This window comes from Chroicocephalus ridibundus, chromosome 2, assembly GCF_963924245.1.
Source record: "Chroicocephalus ridibundus chromosome 2, bChrRid1.1, whole genome shotgun sequence".
Classification (NCBI taxonomy): domain Eukaryota; kingdom Metazoa; phylum Chordata; class Aves; order Charadriiformes; family Laridae; genus Chroicocephalus; species Chroicocephalus ridibundus.
This window is the reverse complement of record NC_086285.1, coordinates 41357144-41376416: the sequence shown is the minus strand read 5'-3', so window position 1 is coordinate 41376416 and position 19273 is coordinate 41357144. Positions and strand designations below refer to the sequence as shown.

General features: G+C 37.7%; 1 protein-coding gene across 4 annotated transcripts in view; it reads left to right on the top strand.

The window, feature by feature from the left end:
• Window positions 1-18948, top strand: part of ZNF385D (zinc finger protein 385D) — a 447035-nt gene extending 428087 nt beyond the window's left edge. For all 4 annotated transcript variants that reach the window (XM_063325173.1, XM_063325175.1, XM_063325172.1 and 1 more), the window contains exons 6-9: window positions 6891-7124; window positions 9094-9272; window positions 10625-10726; window positions 14880-18948. In XM_063325173.1, coding sequence (XP_063181243.1) covers window positions 6891-7124; window positions 9094-9272; window positions 10625-10726; window positions 14880-15113 — 749 coding nt within the window. In that variant the 3' untranslated portion in view covers window positions 15114-18948. The remainder of the gene's footprint in view (window positions 1-6890; window positions 7125-9093; window positions 9273-10624; window positions 10727-14879) is intronic.
• The last annotated feature ends 325 nt before the right edge of the window (window positions 18949-19273 follow it).

Sequence of the window (19273 nt, the reverse complement as noted above, 5' to 3'; positions counted from 1 at the left end):
CCACCCTTTAAACAACCACTTTGTCCTGATTTCCAATTGAATTTCTCACTACACGAGCCTCATTAATTAAATGCCAAGAGCAGCTTCAGCCAGCGACCCGTTCTTCCCCTGCAGCTTCTTGCGGGGGGACCCTTTCGCTCATAGCTGACGAAAGCCGTTTTTCTTCTGCCTGGCTGAAGAGAAATCTATACGACAGAAAGGACGGCTCAGCACCCAAACCCAGTCGTCACCAAGAGTTGCTTAAAATAACTTGAAAAATAAATGGTTTCTCCTCATTGTCTCCTTTCGTTCCAGTCACGTTTTTTTGTCAGCTACATTTGCCTGAGAACCCAGAACTCAGACGCAGCGTGACATTTCCCTACCTTCCTCCTTCCCTTTCCACGGGCCTTTTACCCCCAGCTGTTGCTGTTGCTGCCAGCTCAGTTCAATTAACCTCAACAGGAATGCAGTCATCCCTCTGCGGTTAATCCTGTTCAGGATTAATGAACTGTGCTTTAAACGAAGGGAACTGCTAGTAAAAAAGAGGTATAATTTCGTTAGAAAATTTTGTACTGCTAATTAATGAAGAAGGTCATTTTAGGACTTGGCAGAATTGAGTTTAACTGCAGGAAAAAAAAAAAATCCACAGAGCAAATACATGAAGTTTGCTACTTTCTCTTCACTCTTGGTCTCGCTTTGGACAACTTTTGTTACCAGACGTCCTGTTTTCTGTCTCGCTCCCATCAGGTCACCACCAAGGCATGTCACTGGGAAGCATGGAGTAGAGGCAGCAGCAAAACGAGGCCACTTGTTGTGGAGCCACTTGTTTCTTCATCCTGTGTTTCTGAGTGATGAACGCTGTGTATAATGTGATTTATTTAAGTGTTAAAAAACAGGGACTGGTCGAAATACTGAGGTCATTGCTTCTCCAGTTGCGAACCAAGAAAATTCCTGGTATTTGGCTGTTGTGCTGGTCCTGGGAAAGTTTGCAGTTCTTCAGTTTCTCAGTAGTGATTGTTCCGTGCATTTGAGGAAAGGCTTGGGCAGTATCTTAGAAACACTCATCCTTTCATTTTCTGGATATTGAAAGCAATCACGATGGACACCTCGACAAAGCAAAATAACAGGGAACTTTCGCAAGAAAGGGATTAACAAGCCAGGTCAGTGACAGGGGAAGGGAGAGAAAACAGGTGAATAGCTGGTGTTTAAAAAACAAAATCAGAAAAGGCAACTCATCAAAAATTTTCAAATTCTGTTCCTGTTTGGTCATACACAGCTTTGTTTATTACTTCAGAGCTCTTGACTCTTCCATTATGGCGTATTAATTAGTATCCGTCTTGTTACAGCTCAGGTAGATATCACGATTTCCAATATTTTGTGTCGCTCCACTGAAGGAGGTCTTATCATAAAGTAATGAAGTACGCAACTGTCATTCAGATATTTTGATCTTTTATACCCAAAAAAGTGTGATGTAGGGTACTTAACTCTCTAAAACATGCTATTGCAATTAGTTTTTCCTTACAAAAAAAAGTACATGGGTCCTTCTAAGCTCTAAAAATATACTCCAGACTCTCCAAGTAAAAGATATCCACTCTGGGGAGGATATATCTATAAAAAATACATTGAATCCATGTTTTGAATATAAAACTAAGTCTAATGACTGGAATTTTCATAATACGATACCAAAAGAATTTTCTGTACAATATATTGTAGTGGGCCAAATATCCACGAACCACAAAATATGCAAGTTTTATTCTCGCATATAAAGGAGGAGGAGCTGATACATTTGAGTCAAAGTTCCTCAAAGTGTTTTGTTCAAGTGCCAGAGCCAGCCAATGTGCTAGCACACATGCTTATGTTTTAGCATACGAGTACAGAAAGTCAGCCAAGCATGAAAAAAGTCAGTCACACAGTTATTTCTGAGATGGTACTTCATTTTTTATATACTCCACTGTTATATTTATAGATTCAAAAGAAATTACGTCTTATCTTCAAATGTAATTACCACAGAGGACATGCAACATTGGATTTTCAAAGCAGCCCAAGGAAACCGAGGACCCAATTCTTAGTAGGCAGGCAAATAATACGTTGAGACTTTTTTGAACATGGTAGTATCAAGCACCCGTTCGGGAACATTCTGTTACCTGATGCAAGTTTGCTATAAGGAATCCAGCTGACAACATTTTTGCAATACTAAGAGGTCTTACAGTATAGTGAAGTATTTCTTATCAAGTTCTGTTTGTCATGAGAAAGAACGTGCTTTTTAGTTTCTGCAGGGGGTTTGTTTGGGGTTTTTCCTGGACAGCATTATGGGCCAAATGCTCAAACCTTTTATGTCAAAGGCAAAGTTTGATTTAAATGAGACCAGAATGCATAGGTATGTGCTAAATCAGATATTTTTAAATGCACTTGAGATTATGGAAGAAAAAATAGGCTTATAAATAGTTGTGATTTGTTTGAAGTCAGAGCACTTTTCTCTCTGTGGGTCTATTTATAGTTTCAGGATAAGAAATTCTTATGCTTAGTAGCAGGAACTGATGAGTGAGGCTTTCACATACTCAGAAAAAAAACATGAGTCGTAATTTTCTGTTTCTTCAGCCGAAAGAAAATTCATGAGTCTTGTAGCTGGGATATAAAATTAATCCTGCTTACTTAGGAGGACCTTAATCACACACTTGCAGTTTTCCACTTGAACTATGGTATCGTAGTACCCAAAGGAGTCAATTCTCACAGCATGTTTTTCATCTGGTTTGGTCGTCTTCTTAAAATAAATCTTTGATTTTGCCAGTGAGCAAGATTATGTGTTAATGTAATTTTTTAAATATTTTTATTTTTTATTCCGTTGCTATATTAAGACCGGGAACACAAATGGATTATTGTGAATCCTGAAGTGTTCCCTTTTTTTTGCTGCTGGAGTCCAGTTCCATACACTATTAGCAATCAGCTTCTACGCCAAAGCCAAGCAGTGACAGTTGCAGTAATGAATATTTGCTGCAGGCCACTGGTATGAAAATAGCACAGTGCTGCAAGCCTGCGTCACCAGAAACAAATCTTCCATTTCACTGTGACTGAATTTCCAGCTCGATTTTAGATCATTTATTATTGAAGTAGTTCTTAAAGCACTGTCATAATATTATGCTAAGAAATGCTGATTCAGTCTTCAAGGCATCAATTCAAATGCCTTCCTACTCCTCTTTGGTAGTTTGTGTTTTGCGGTTTTTTTAATCCCTTATATCTTTAACGCTGTACCTTGAATTTAGGGCACTGCACTGTGCACAGGCAGCAACACAGTAATATATTCAGAGGGACACATTCTGGTTAGGTTAGAAGTTCTGGTGAGAAGAGGATTTGAATTCCCTCTTTGTAAGCTTACTTGTAAGCTTTTAGAATGTTTTTCCCTTTATTCCTGCAGATAATCACCAAGTTTATATGAGGAGGAGCAGCTTTGCATCTTTAAACGTGTTATGGCTTTTCGATGGTGAACTTGGATGGTTTACTTGTACATGTTTTGATGTCATTAATGCATCTGCAGTAGTGGAATATATAATGTATTAATATAGGGCACCTTTTGAAAGGTATATGAGCAGAATATATGCTGAACTTTGCTATTTGTGCTAGTTGCGGAATATGCTGATGACATTTACCATTTTTAGGTTAATTTTTATATACAAGACTGCTTTCACGCATGCATATCAAAATACCCTCAAAAGGACGAGCATAATCAATTGTATTTTCTTTTCACTTTAAAATAATTACATGGTGAAATATTAGATCAACATAGATATAGGAGGTCAGGTATTTGAAGCAGAATAAAATTTGCAGTTATTTAAGCTTTTTCTTTTAATTCATTGCCTCAGGTTTTCCTGTGGAAAATAAATGATGATCTATATTTCGCTTAGGGCAAAATACTGACCCTTTCACTGCAAAGCTGGTAATGGTGATTGATATACAAAACTAATTTCCTGCAAGATTGGAATGAGCACCAACTTTGCCATCAGTCTTTAGAGAATGTTAATGCCTTCTTTTTCTTTTCCTTCCCTCTCCCTGGTGCCATCTGCCCTCGGCCTTCTTTTTCACCAGGGAAGTACATTGGCTAGACACGCTACTGTGAAGTAGTCCCAGGATGGAGAAATTGCAGTTTTAAAAGCAACGTTATTTACTGCTGGGAGTGGGCTTTTGAGGAAAATAATTTCAGTGCACCAACTTTCAGCTGACGGAAAGCCAACATCAATACGGGTTCTCTGGGATGGGAAAAGAGTGACTAGTTATATGTATAATTTTGTGGAAAGATCTACAAAGACTTCATTTACTCATCAGTTTTCCAGCAAAAGTCTTAGTATTTCAAAACAGTATTTTTATTTTGAAACATTATTGTCGGTCTGTAGAAAATAATAAATAAGAACAGAATGTTCAGCAAGGTACCACCGTTCCTTCTGCACCAATATTTGACATCCTCAGTATTTTCAGAATATAACCACCTCCAGACTCACTCTCAGGGAAAAAAAACAAACAACTACTTTGATTAGACCTTGAGTGGACCTTCTTTTTGATATATGCTTTAATGCCTGGCAAAATGTAGAATATTCACATGACAAACTCTGTTTTCTTGGTTCTATGAATAATAATTCTTAAAAATCCTCTGGGAGAATATGTAAAAACATTACAAAATATGCAATGTATAGAAATTAATAGGGCTTGAAGAGTACTATTCTCACTGACCGAAAGGGGATCATACCAGGGTTGCTCCTGCAGATATTTCTTTCAAGTCCTGAAGTAGGCAGTGTTTCCAGATCTCTGTAGGTAGGCTATTCTCAGCCTTTACAAGCTTTAATATTAGAAAGAATTTCCTCATGTCTAATCTTAAGTCTCTCTTGATGTAATCCAATAGCCCTTGTCCTATTAGGAGGGATCAGGGAGAAGAGTTTATTCTCTTATTTTTAGCTACCTTCTACAGATATGAAAGATGTTGTCAGTGTTTACCCTCCATCTTCCACATTCCCAGTCCATGTTTTCTAAACCTCTAATTTGTTTTGTCTTCCTCCCTCGCAACCCCTCTCTTTTTGGTTTGCATTTGTATTACTGCTGGATTAACAACAAAGCAAGTAATTGTTTATTTTTGACATTGAAGTCCCCACATTGGACACAGGGCCTTTAGTGCTGATTAGAGGAGAAAAAAATACTTCATCAGTCTTTCACTTTGCACTTTCAATATAGCGGGGACCTTTTTCATAACACAATGATGTAAAGGGTCTGTCTTCATCTTGTTATCCGCTACTGAAAGCTTTTTTTGAAAAAACAAACGAACCAACCAACCCAAAATCAATCAATCAATCAAACAAACAAACAAAAAACCCAAAAGCAGTAGTGGGGATATTCTTCATCCTCTTTTAATAGACCAGATTAATTCTACTGAGTGTGGATTCCTACAGTTACCTTTACTGAAAAACATCTAATTTTCTAGACTGTTTCTCCAATGCATTAAAATTGTTTTGGATCGTGTCGCCCAGTGTGTTTGCACTTGCTCCCAGTTTGCTATTGTCTTCTAAGTTTTAAGGCATGCTCATCATTAATGAGGTTGCTGAACAGTATTAATCTGAAACACACCTCTGGAGCATCAGTTGGTCGTGTCCCTCCTGCATCACAGCACATACTGAGATCTAGAAAGAATTTTTATTTTGCCTATTCTAGTAGATGGCAATGAATAAAGCACAGTACAGGTAGAGCACCACTAACACCGAGGGAGGTATGAAGCCAAAATGAGCTGTCTGTTTTAGAAAGCACCCAAATCCAGGAGTATCTCAGAAAAGTAACTCAGATTTCTTACCAGGGAAGCTGCTACTCAGTAGGGCTTAATATGATAAAATACACCACTGCAAAGGCAGAAAAGCTCCTGTCTTTTCTCTCCTTCTGCAGTCCCTTGCCTGCCATCTTCTCCACTGGCTCAGTGCTGCATCTTACTGTCCTCTAAACTACCAAATGATACTGCCGTATCCAAATGTCAGGTATATATTATTCAAACCACAATGAATACCAATTTGTTGGTATTCATGAGAAACAATGAGAAACACTGCGAAACACTGCGTATTTTCTCTCTCTTGGATTTGAAAACTACAGAAAAAGCGTAAGTTCTTAGATGCAAGCACTAGGTTTCAAAACAGATTTAGGTGTATAACATGCTTAGTTTTTCCAAACGTACCACTGTTACGCAGAACAGAAATCTTATTAGTGTGTGTGTAGGTCTCAGATATAGAATGTTGTATATTTAATTACTACTATTAGTATGTATTGTTAGTATGCAATAATGGATAATAATAATGCATGGATAAATGTATACTGCGTATTAATAATTACCTTAATTCATTTAATATTAGTTTTGGCTAATATCAAGTGACCTATCAATTTAACGTTCTATTTTGTCAGATATCAAGAACATACAATTGTTTTCATTTTGGTTTTATTAGTACAGAATGTTAAAACTTTAGCTTGGCTACTCAATCAGCGTAAGTATTATGTGGTCCTATGGCACTTTATGAATCTGAAGTGCTGCGTATAAATTTTAACTGCCTATTGTACTGGTAATTTACGCGACCTCTTTTAGTGGATTATCTTTCAGTTGTACAGTACAGTCTTAATGACCTGTCTTTTCAGTTTATGAATTCTGTATTTATGGGGTGTTAGCAGAATGCAGGAGACAGAATATGTGGCATTTCGCTACATGGGAGTGCTGTATTTTGTAACCACACAAAATAAAAAGAATAAGGTCAGATTGAGTTCATTACCATTAGTCAGACCATCACCAGCGCTATCTGGCTCACTGTGCGGTTACAGCATTAGGAGGCAAACAAGCAAATGCCAAAGGTCACAACCTTTTTTTTTTTCTGTTTCTTTCCATCTCCCCTCTTTGCCCACAGACGTTACCACAGGGACACCAGCAATATCAACGACGACAACCGTGGAAATCCGGAAGAGCAGTGTTATGACAACTGAGATCACCTCTAAAGTGGAGAAAATCCCCACGACAGCCACTAGCAGCACCACATGCCCTTCCGTTGAGACTGAGGAAGAAAAAGCAAAAAGACTGCTGTACTGTTCACTATGCAAAGTCGCTGTCAACTCTGCCTCGCAGCTGGAGGCGCACAACAGTGGTGAGATGCAGCAGTGCTTGCTTCCCTCCTTTTTTTTCTCTTCTGTCTCAAGAGCTCTGCAATTATCTTCCCCTGAATAGCTTAGATCTCTTGCAGCAGGGGACAAAGAGGTGGCAGAAAACTGGCAATTACATGGAATTCATTAACTATTAAAGAATAAAAATGACAGGCAAAGAGGCTTTCATAAAGGGGGAAGAAAGGAATTTTATTGCGTGGAAGTTACCCATTTTCTTACATTTTAGCTTTTGCAGCTTCCAGACCTTATAGAGCTAAAAGACAGCTCATGCTTCATTACCTTTGGTGTTCAGAGTTTGCATACTTTTGTTTGTGCCAGCTAGCAAACCGAGTATGAATGCCATCAGTTTTGTTTGAAATCTAACAAATTAAGGCTGAAAAAAGGCAGCATCAGTCAGTCAGAGTTCAATGATGACAGTTAGAATTCTTAGCTTCATATTGTGTGTTAATAACTTGTTAAAATCATGTATATTTTTCCTTTGTTTTCACCAAATGATAGCAACTGCTGCTTGAGAGTTGAACGGGTAATTGCTTACCTCCATCTTTCTTAATTTTGAAACCTTTTCTTGTTATTAGAGCTAGTAGCGTCGATAAGTTCCAGTAGTAGAAAGCCATCATTCACAGTCACTATTTTAAGCATCTTATTGATTGGCTTTGTGGTAAGCAGGGTTAAAAGATCTTGGGATTTAATACAGTGGCAATGACCACCTATAACAGTCCTACAGAAACACTCCTGACTTTGCATGTCAGGGGTTACCTGCCAGGAGGGTAAGCTGAGTTAGGACACAGGCAGAGAACCTTAGGTTTGAAACATCAAGACAGTGATGACATACCTGCCGCAGGATGATCAATGCTTTTAAGATGCAATAAAAAAAGAAATAACTTTGGCATGTCTGTAAAATCCACTTAAATTAAAAAGGAAATGATAATTTGTCGGTATTTACGAGAATCAGTTTTGAATGCTGTGTTTGCTGTAGGCCAGATCTTCAAATGGTGAAAATTCAAGTTCATAAATCTGTACCCATTTAACCCTTTTAAGTTCATATGAGGGTTAGGCTCTAAACATTTTTCTAATGAAGATGAGAGCCAAAACATTATTCTGAACATTTAAATATAACCCTACAAGTGTTTGCTGTCTATGCTGATAAACTGCGTGTGTGCTCACATGCATGCAAGCTTGTAAAAGTGTACATGTGGATGCGTACAACAATTATCAGCGGAACACTATTTCTGTACACGGTAGTAGTCCGTTATCATCAAAGACTACCTGCACGGAAGTCAACAGTGTAAGAAATTGTTCGGTCTGAATAAAGGTAAAGCAACAGGACACTATTGTTTTCTATCCAATCTTTATTTTAATAAAAAATGCCAGGGCATTTTTCTGACGTGTATCTTTCTCACACTTTTTTTTCCTAGTTTCTCTAGTTTCTCTCGAGGCCATTAAGGATCCATAAGGATCCATTGCTGCCAGGAACCTCTGCCCCTTTTTGATTTGGTGACTAATTAGTCAATTGCAGATTTAAGTGTAAGCTATCTAATGCATACTGTTTATCAATCCATTCAGGAGGACTACAAATCAAACCAAACTACATCTTTAATAGCTAAATTACTCTTCCTTTGCAACTACAATTCAGGTCTTATTAGCAGCAGGAGTTAATGAGAAAAGTCACACCCGTTTAACTTCACATCAGGATACCTGATTGTGCCACTACTTACTGGTGTGGCTGCTTTGTTCTAGTGCATTACCTACAGATATCTAATTTAATAATTAAATATCAGATGTGAAATACTGTTACATTGGTATGAATCTGATACAGAGAAACACAGGCATATTCCAAGATAGCACGTGGCACCACGCTGAGGTTCATGTGATTTTCTTTTAAAAAGAAAATAAAACAATGAATGCAACCAAATTGCCAAAGTTGTTTCTCTTTCCCATTTCTGATGTCTCCAGGGACTAAGCACAAAACTATGCTGGAAGCTCGGAATGGAAGTGGAACCATAAAAGCCTTTCCCCGGGCAGGCGTAAAAGGCAAAGGACCTGTGAATAAAGGAAACACAGGCCTTCAGAACAAAACATTTCACTGTGAAATATGTGATGTGCACGTAAACTCTGAGACACAACTGAAACAGGTACTCAGCTAGCTTGCAGAGTGTGAATCCTTGGCTGTTCTTTGTTTTCATGGTGATAAAGTACCAACATGACAATCAGCATGTGTCAGTCTAACAGTTCACATCCAAATGGAGCTTACAGATTTTGCCCTTTGTACTTGTCTTTCACGCTGTATGTTTTGGTTTGGGTACGATTTTCCCTCGCACAGAATATATTTTCTCAAAAGCTCTTAATTATATATATGGCTGAAAGAGTTATAGAAGCTGTAAACTGCAACGTGTTACAACTGTCTTTAGACTGCTATAATTGCCATGAGCTGATAAACCCTGCCATTTAGCGTGCTGCATGATATTTGCCTTGACAAAGATGTGGAGGTGGGTGCAGCCAGTATTTTCACAAAACACTGAATAACCTGCTTTGAAATGTCAGATGGAGAGGATTTGTAATTTTTTTTTTTTTATCAGTGTTAGTCTGTAACTGAGAAGCTTGACCTCTAAATTGCAATTACGCTAAGTTATGTTCAGTCATTCTTCAGATGAACAAAACCTTTGTTCTGAAAAACACTTAGTTTAATTCCATAGGCCTTTTGGAATTAAATACTTGTTAAGCAACGTTACAAAAATAAAGATAAATTCTGTAATGGACAATAGCAATACTTGTCTTCTGCTTTCAGGAAAAATAAATGTCCAGTTCTTTGTCTTTTTTTTGCGAGTACTCTCTTGAGAATGAAAAGCAAAGTAAAAATATAGTTCTGAAAAAGGTCCCCTTACATCTAATACAGCAATAAAGTCTGTGTAGAAGGACTCTTGTAAAATCTCATAGATTTTATGAAAAAGATAATGGATTTTGTGTTTGTTTTTTTTCACTGTCACTTAGTCTGATACGTAACCATCTTTCAGCTGAAATCTTAAAAGGATGTCTAGGCTTCTTAGGGATTTAAACAATTTTGTGATCTTTTTTTTTTTCCCTCACCAAATAGGGGATGCTCTACTATCTAATGTTCTTCCAAAACTTTCTATCAACAGTGGATTGAATTTTATGGGTGCTTTATAGAGATAGGGAGGAATTTTTCAAAGGCTTCTATCTTTGACCTGATTCAGGTCTTGTTTAAGTTAACAAAGGTGACTATAGTGGAAGCAGAGTTGAACTGAGCACTGTTGGAAATCACAGTCCCAATATGCGATGCACAAAGGATCATTCAAATTGGAATAGACCTTATTCCCATTTGTTATTGAATTAGTCAAAGTAATGCTGTTGTGGAGAGCAGTAGCCTTCAGTATTGGAGCAACCTTGTGTAAAGCAGAACCTGAAACGATCTATTAAGGAAATTTCACTAATTTTTTTTTTTTCCCCTCCATATGTATTTTAACAGCACATAAGCAGTAGAAGGCACAAAGACAGAGCTGCTGGGAAGCCACCTAAACCTAAATACAGCCCATACAACAAACTCCAAAAGGGAACACATCCTCTAGGGGTAAGACAATCACCTTTTTATTTTACTTTTATTTTAACCCTGCTGGGTAGGGTTTTCAGAAAATGTGAGTGGAAAAACATTTAAAATGAGAGGAACGGTGCAAGCCATGGGAGTATACAAGCGTCTGAATGAGCCCATGGAAGCCTACAAGGGACTTTTTATATACTTTGATGGGTGTGGACTACAACTCATGGGTCCTCGTTTTTTGTAGCTACTCTCAATAACCTTAGAAAAGAAGCTTGTTTCAAAGGTCATTAGAGAGCAACAGACGAAAGAAACATACAGATGTCAAACAGGATTTTTCCAGGTTTCACCAAGGACGATAGTGATGAAATGACTAAATAAAACTCTATAAAACATAAAACCTTTATTCTATCCTTATTTAGAAAATTATTCAGATAACAATTGAAGCAATTAAAAAAATCCATCTCTCATTTCATTCCACTCAGTTTCAGGATGTTCTTGTCACATTTTCGACTGCCAGCATAAACTATCTGAGAGATAGTTGTTACTAGCTTCAAAAGCTGAGAAAAAGGTTTACTTTTTAATAAAAAACCCTGCTAGGATCCTGCCATTAGTTAAAAAACAGCTTAAATTGTGGGTGGGATAGCGAAACATCCGACATTTATCTCCATCAGATAAACCGCGTGATTGTTTCATGTGCCATGGTGTTTTGTAAGGGTTTATAGATGGTTTTTTTGGGGGGAGGATGTTGATTCATCGGCCTCATAGAGATTAGCCCCTTATTCCTTGACCATCTTCTCTCATGCGGGCAGAATACGGAGCTTTTTTCTTTGAAAACGAAGTTCTCTCTAAGTTCAGTTAAAGCTCTTTTTTTGTTGGGGCAGCCCTCATGAGTAGTATATTCATGCACAACTCAGTTGGGTAGGAGCTTTCCTAGATGTTGTAGCATAATGCATTACACCCTCCTGGTAGATCCACTAGTAGCGAAATAGGGTTTTTCAATAGTCTACCGGAAGACCAAGGTCTCCAATGCATATAAGCTATATTGAAAGGAATATAAAATATGTAATTAGGTAAGTAGAATATGGCATCACTAAAGCCTCTCTGACAGGATTATTATTCCTTTAGGAAATTCATTGTTTCCCAGGGGATGAAAATAACTATTACATTACTGTAGCTGGTGTGCGCAGTTCTCTATTTGCCAATTTATGTAATGGTGATTTCTGAGGACTCTAGCCAAGGATCAAGGCCATTTAGTTGCTGCATAGACAAATAAAGCCAATGTGTCCTTTTCCTGCTCCCTCATTCCCAATTGGTCACAATATACAAGTCAGGCCAGAGGTGAACAAAGAGATAAAGGGGATTTAAGAAGGAGAGACAGGGTTACCAATAAATGAGCAGATACCCATAGTAGAATGGAGGCTACACTGAGAAAGGATAAGAACAGTTCTCCATTTAGTCTTTTTGGTTTTGAATAGAAAAAATGCCAAAACTGCTGTCACTTGAAATGCAGAATGGCATAGCAACAAGCCAAAGGTTTGCTAATTTTACTTTGAATGTAAATGTTTTTGATGAGGTGTAGACTTGTTCTTTACTCTCTGTTAATTTTTCAAGTCATTTACTGTCCCTTAGTTTACTTCATTGGAAAGGAAACGAATAATGGCTACTCTTAATGTTGACCTGTGTGTTAATTAGTACTCGCAGAGAGGTTTGAAATGAAGGTGCAACATACTGTATATACTGAATATTACTAGTTTTGCAGCTATCTTGAAATCATAACCATGTTCATAAATTAAGTGAAAAGCTATCTAACTTCATTAAAGTTCCTGGTAACTCCAAGAATGGGAAGGTAGTCCTAGCCTTTTAATGTAAAGTCATGTATGATCTTTGTTCTTCATGACAAAACCTGTATAAGCATTACCAGTTTTTTTTTCTACAGAAGTTAGAAAAAGCACATCCTACATTTTCGTAGCTTTTCTAGAGCAAAAACTTTCCGATGCCGTGTTTTCAATATCATTTGTACCGCTTTGTCTAGTCTAGTTTTGCATGCTTCAGAGAAAGCTTTGTGAATGCCCACAATACTATTTCAGAGTTTAAGAAATCTTGTAATGTTGGGACTTACTTGATTCTTCCATAATCAACAAATGTCCCATATGTATAAAATACTGCACTGGAGAGAAAGAGGTTATCAGGCGTCTGAGAATCCAAACTTTCTGCAATAAAATAGCACTTACGGAAAACATCCTTAACTGGGAATTCTAGACCACAATCAGAACCCTGTTGTTTTGGGCTGGGGATTTTTTGTTCTTTGTACTCAGTACTTTTTTTTTTTTTTTTTTTTTTTTTTAGAGAGAGAGGGAGAGGGGTTTTTTCTTGTCTGTTCTAAACAGGGCTGAAAAAACTCAATTAAAAAATGTAAGGAAGGAAGAAAAAATCAAATGCTTGGCAAGGGAACAAAACAGCTTGGATCAATGGGTGTAAAACTGATCAAGGAAAAGATCAGATCATCGCTTTTCATAGGCACCGTGAGGAATTTTGTATATAGCATCCATTATGTCCTCTGTTAAGAGAATTACAGAACCTGGTCTCCTCTGAATATCTCTGCCAGAACTTTAAAAGACCTTGAGGCCAGCAGAGTTGCCAATGGGTATTAAGGGAAGTCAAAGTCCTGTGTCCATCTGGCTGGTAACAAAACAACAGATTCTTTGGAAAATGGTGATAGTGTAATGATGAAACTCGCTGATGGTTCATGCCAGACTACTCCTGTCGTTACTTTCTGACTATTCACTCACCAAGGTACTGTTGAGTGGAAACTATCACACTGATATAGTGCAAGTTAATAATCTGAAAGCCCCTTTCAATTCAAGGATGAGAAATTGGGGTTCCCTGTGAGTGAGAAGTGTCCGTACTTACACCAAGATTTACCACAGCATGGTACGTACGTTCACATTCCGCATATTCAATACCAAATATTCAGGTTTATGTTCTTTGCAAAGGGCCTCAGGTCATGCCGTGACACAGACCCAATGAAAGTCCATCAGAGCCAATGGGAACTTTTCTTTATCAGTAGATGAGGTTTCTATTCTTACAGTTACAAAAGTTAATACAAAAGTATTCTTAGTTACAAAGCCAGAACAACAAAGGTATTCAGGCTCCTGGATTCTGATTAGAAACTTGAAATCCCATTGACATCTGCAGAAATCTATATAGACTACTCTGATGTTCATTTGTGTGCATGCCAAATGTAAATTCTCTTAAATAATAATGGACCTCTCTGAGTATTTTCAATCAGTCTGGGAAAAGCTTGAGTTTATTTTGGGGTTTTTTTGTAACTCTAACTGAGGAGTTTTTCAAATTCTATTTGGTAGTGCACAAGATTCACGATTTCAACAGTTTTAAAGCAGAAGCCTCAATGACAGTAATAAAAATAACACGGTTTGGCACCATACTAAATGATATAGGCAAGAGTTTTTCATGACAACGTTTTAAAATATCTGCCATTTTTCACAGTCCTTGTAAGAATGAACAGTATCTTCATAAAAAAAATTTGAAGACACATCAACATGGGCAGGACCCATAGAATTCACCATCTATTTGAACATATGAAACATTAGGAGAGTTTCATAACCAGTGCAAGATAAACACTGTTTATTTGCTTGTTATTAGAGGCAGGAGCTAATAAAGAGGAGCTAGCTGGAGATCTTAATTATAAGTAGAACTTGTATCCCAATGATAAAACCAAAAGTACCTTCTTAGCCAGACCAGGGAACGGGATGTGTTTTCATTCTGCTCTGGTCTCTATCATAAAGCTGTCCAGATGGAGGTCTTTTAATTGCTGGCTAATTCTTCTTTATTTAATTCTTGCAGGGTACATGCAGCTTTACTTTGGTGCAGATTGCCCAGCCCCTTTTTAGGTTTGCTTTGATTTCTAATCTCATCTTAAATTATGAGTCTCAGTGATAAGGCATGAACACTGAAACTCTTTGTCCCCAACCAAATCCTGCTCACCCTTGTCCAACGTGCGAGATCGTATCTCCTGTTGCAAGCCTGCAGCGCATAGAGTCCGTAGCCACTACAAGGCCTCTCTTACTTGATTTTGCACTTATAATCTTAAGTCAAGCTCCCTGTCGTGTAGCTAATATGAACAAATTATGTCTCTCTGTTTGTTTGTTTTCTCTCTTCCCCACAGGTAAAATTAGTATTTTCAAAGGAACCTTCAAAGCCGATGGCTCCACGAATCTTACCAAATCCGCTAGCAGCTGCAGCAGCAGCTGCTGCTGTGGCTGTGAATTCCCCCTTCAGTCTTCGCACAGCCCCAGCAGCCACCCTTTTCCAGACTTCAGCACTTCCTCCAGCACTCCTACGACCAGCTCCCGGGCCTATACGGACCACCCATACTCCCGTGCTGTTTGCTCCTTACTGAACTCCAAACAGGAATTAATTGTACTGCAATAATTTTTCAAATCAAAACAAACAAACAAACAAACAAACAAAAAAAGAAAATCAAGAACATTGAACTATGCAGTGTTTATTTATAGTTTAAAGTATATATGAAGAGCCAGGACTTTTGATAGAGAACTGAACAAATTCTAAAAGGGGGAATGGGCAGTATTTTCTCCAGATGAGAACATTCCTCTTGAGTATTGATCGTTTTAGAACTGATCTCCAGCATTGACTTGTAGTGACATATAAAACTTACGAAGCCTTTTGACTGTGCTTTTTGGCACATATTTCCCTGCAATGTCTTTCCTGCTTTATGAAACAACTTACAAATTTGTCTAAAGGGCATTAACTGGTTCCAATGTACATAAAATACTTTATTCTGTAGATTAAAGAAGAACGAAAAAAAAAGAAACACTGTGAATAGTAGTACCCTTACCAATCCTCCTGCCAAATCAGCAGTTACTGGGTATTTATCTGAACAAAAGTAGATACAATAGATGTCTTGTAAAACAGTAGTATTGTGTCTCTATCTATGCCACTAGGTTTCTAACTGAGTTGCAAAAGATAAAATGAAAAAATTATGTCACTTTGGTAAGTAGTCAAAAAACAATGACAAAAACGTGGAGCTGTTCCTGGTGAGAAAAATTGTTTTCCTCACCCGTAGAAGAATGGGCGTGAAGATAATCTATGGTTAGGGCAAAGTAAATGATAAAGATGATTTAGTGGGGAAAAAAAAGATAATCCAGATGCTGTACACAGAATAGGTCAAACATATTTAGCTGAGAACGTATGTGTACAGTGTGTGTATATTCAAAAGGTGTAATGCATACAGGATAGATCAATGTTTAAGGCATGCCAGTGGACAGCAAAAAATACACTCTTGTCGTGAAACAGGCCTGACACTTTAGTGTTGAGCAGAGGGAAGACACAAATGGGTTACGCGTAGTCATAACTAGCAAATGAAAAGCAGGAGAGAAATCCTGGCCTCATTTAAGTCAGTGTAAGGTTCCTTCTGACTGCAGTGTAGCCAGAATTTCATCCCAAGATCGGCACATATTCTTTTTATATCACACCAGTGGGAGTGTCTGTAGATACAGGTAACATTTTTTGCAATAGGCTTAGTCTTAGAAACAGATTTATTCTCTTGTTTTATTTCCTACTGATGTGATATAAAATGTCTTAAATACCTATAAAATGTAAAGAGCAACACATGAGATACGTATTACGAGATAACTGCACATTGTGGGTTCGGAACAAATACAACCTTTAGGATCTGAAGGGACCCTTGAATTCTGTAGCTGACCTTTATGGACAGCTTAAAGCCTTATATATTTACTGTGAGGCTTAAAGGGGTTGACTGTGTCCCTTTAAAGTAAGATTTATCAGGGGTATATATAGATATATTGTATATATGTTAGAGTAAGAAAAATAACTTATAAACAGAAAATCTACTATATAATTATATAACCATTGAGTTTCACATGTGGGTCATTAAGTGGTAAGTAACAAACAGCAGAGAAAAAAAATAGACGTCTTGAATCTGATTCTTGCTGCCTGCTTTTTCCCATAGGGAGCTGAAAAGTATCTATTAATATTATGGAGTGCGCTGCTGAGTCACATGCGACCACTCTGATGTGTAGCTAAGTGAAATGCCTTCCATACATTTAGGAGGAATAAAATTTAAAAACATAATTTAAGTTTAGATGGGGAAATGATTTGGAAGATTTTATTAAAAGGTAGTAATGGAAAATATTGACCATGTGGTTGCTATATAATACTGCCTGTGGTTAATATGGACAGATGGGATATACAGAGGATGGGAATATACAGCACTTTTGACTTGCAGTTCATCAGTGAGCCTTCCATATACATTGGTATTTGCCATTTTTTAAACCTCTCTGCATTTAGATTTTATATTAAAAAAATATAAAAAGAGAGAAAGAAGAGGTTCCATGGATGTCTGTGTCCAAAGAATTCCAAAGAGATGCATTTATTTATCTAGAGATATTAAGATAAGTTCTATATTATGTATTTGTATTTCATCCAGTTTATTTGCAAACGTTTGTGCCTTGAAATGAAATGGGCTTTTGGTTATATTTAATTCACTCCTATGTAGCCATGAAAAAGACGGGATGGTGATTTCAGGGCTGGTTATTAGCTGGATTGCTTTGGCCCAATTTCCAAAACAAGAAGAGTATGAGTAAGTTCCTGAAGCCAAGTTTAGGCACCTAAATAACTAGGGGCTGACATTTAAAAGGGCTCCCTACTCTACAGCTCCCAGTAAAGAGGCAGTAAACAGGCCAGCCTTCAAAACCTGCACCTAACACTCAATTTAGAAAATGTTTCCTTTTATTTGGGTACATAAATATAGTGTAGTAAGGTTCAACTCCTCTTTGCAAAATCTTGGCCTTGGTCTTTTAAGCCTGCTTTCAGCCTCCCATCTTTTTGCAGAAGTTGTAGTGCCATTGCCAGCTGTGGTCAGATTCCTCCTGCAATAGGGCACCAGTTTTCAAGCTGTGCTGCATGAACCACCATTTATCTCCAGAGCCTTTTGTAATAGCCTGTGTAAGTAAGCACTCGCTAAATGAGCGAAGGAGGACTGGCATTTTGGGGAGGGAGAAGGTCTGAGCAGGCAATCTTTTCCCCATGAAAAACACGCAGATGGGAAAAGGGGAGAGCCATAAATATCCTGTAGGCTCTCATGCACAGCCTTCTGGTGCACGGACACCTACTGTACATCCTGCCGTGTTGTTGTGATGCCGTCAAAATTGACAGGCTGATCCTTGTCAAAATGTGGCCTGTGGCATGTATGGAGGCACAGTACTAAGGGCAGAGTTAATACAAATTTTGCTAGAAATAAAGAGAGTGTCATTCCAACTACTTACATCAGCTAATTTGCAATGACACCTTCAGTTTTCTTGGACCTCTTTTGTCACAGTGCTCTATGGAACAAGTTTTTGTTCACACAAGTCTCTTTTAAATTTCAGCTGTAAACAACAAACTCAATTCTTTTTATGTCTCTTACTCACTACCTAATAAAGGATAAAGCCTAAATGTTAGAACGTATAGTGGATTTTCTGTGCCTTGCTGTTCCACCCCGTCTTGGTCAGTAACAAGTCAACGTACCCGGGATGTCAGCGCAAGAGTTTTATATTTTATATATATATATATATCAAGGAAAATACTGGCACAGCAATCTGATGGGGCAAGGGGAGCTTCCAGTCAAGGGTATGCCCACAGCAGCTGACAAAGGAGCTAGCAAATAGAAGACACTTTACACCTACTTGTCAATACGTCCAATATGGAGAGCACCATAAAAGAAAAATGTGTCATCATATTTCATATTACAGTAACACTCCAGGGCCAAGAGGAAGCCTAAAGCACAAGGAAACAGATCATTTCATCGAAGACAGAGTCACTCATTGGAATAACAGTGTGAAATCAGCCTGCAGGGAAATGGCTGGGTATGAACTCGGAAAAACAAATAGGTTCAGGGATGTTTTCTTAAATTCTATACAAAGCGTTAAAGAATGACTATTCTGTTCTGACCCGAAGAGATGGTATTTTTGTGGGAGGGATATATATATATATATATTTATATTTTTACGCTATCTGCATTTTTCCAACTATCTCTGGCTTCAAACCTTTGTTCCGAAGGATCATCGTTGCTCTGAACCATGAAATCAGTTACCTTTTTGAAAGCTGCTGTAAAAGCTGATGTGAGAGGTCAGTAAGCAAATGGTATAAATATGATGATCTAAAATGAACTGGAAGAACAAAAAAATGAACTGGCCATGTCAAGGAATATTGTATTTGAAAAGTATACATCTTTATTTTAAGATAAATTAAAGTTATATAAAATTAAGAATAGCTAAATAAAGTTAAATATAACTAGAAGAACTACATCTGTCATTTTAGTACTGGAATGTTACAATTGGCTCTGTATTTTAAAAGATGAAGACTTTTTAGGTGCTGAATCAATGCAAGGATGCTATGGGTAAATTTAAGGTCTCACACTCATTAACTTCCAGTTATACGAGGAATACCGTAGCTGAATGGACCTGCCCGTAGTCACTTCTGTTCTAATCCCCAAAGATACAGTAGAGTTTTGGCCTGATATTCCATGAAAGCTGAAATCAC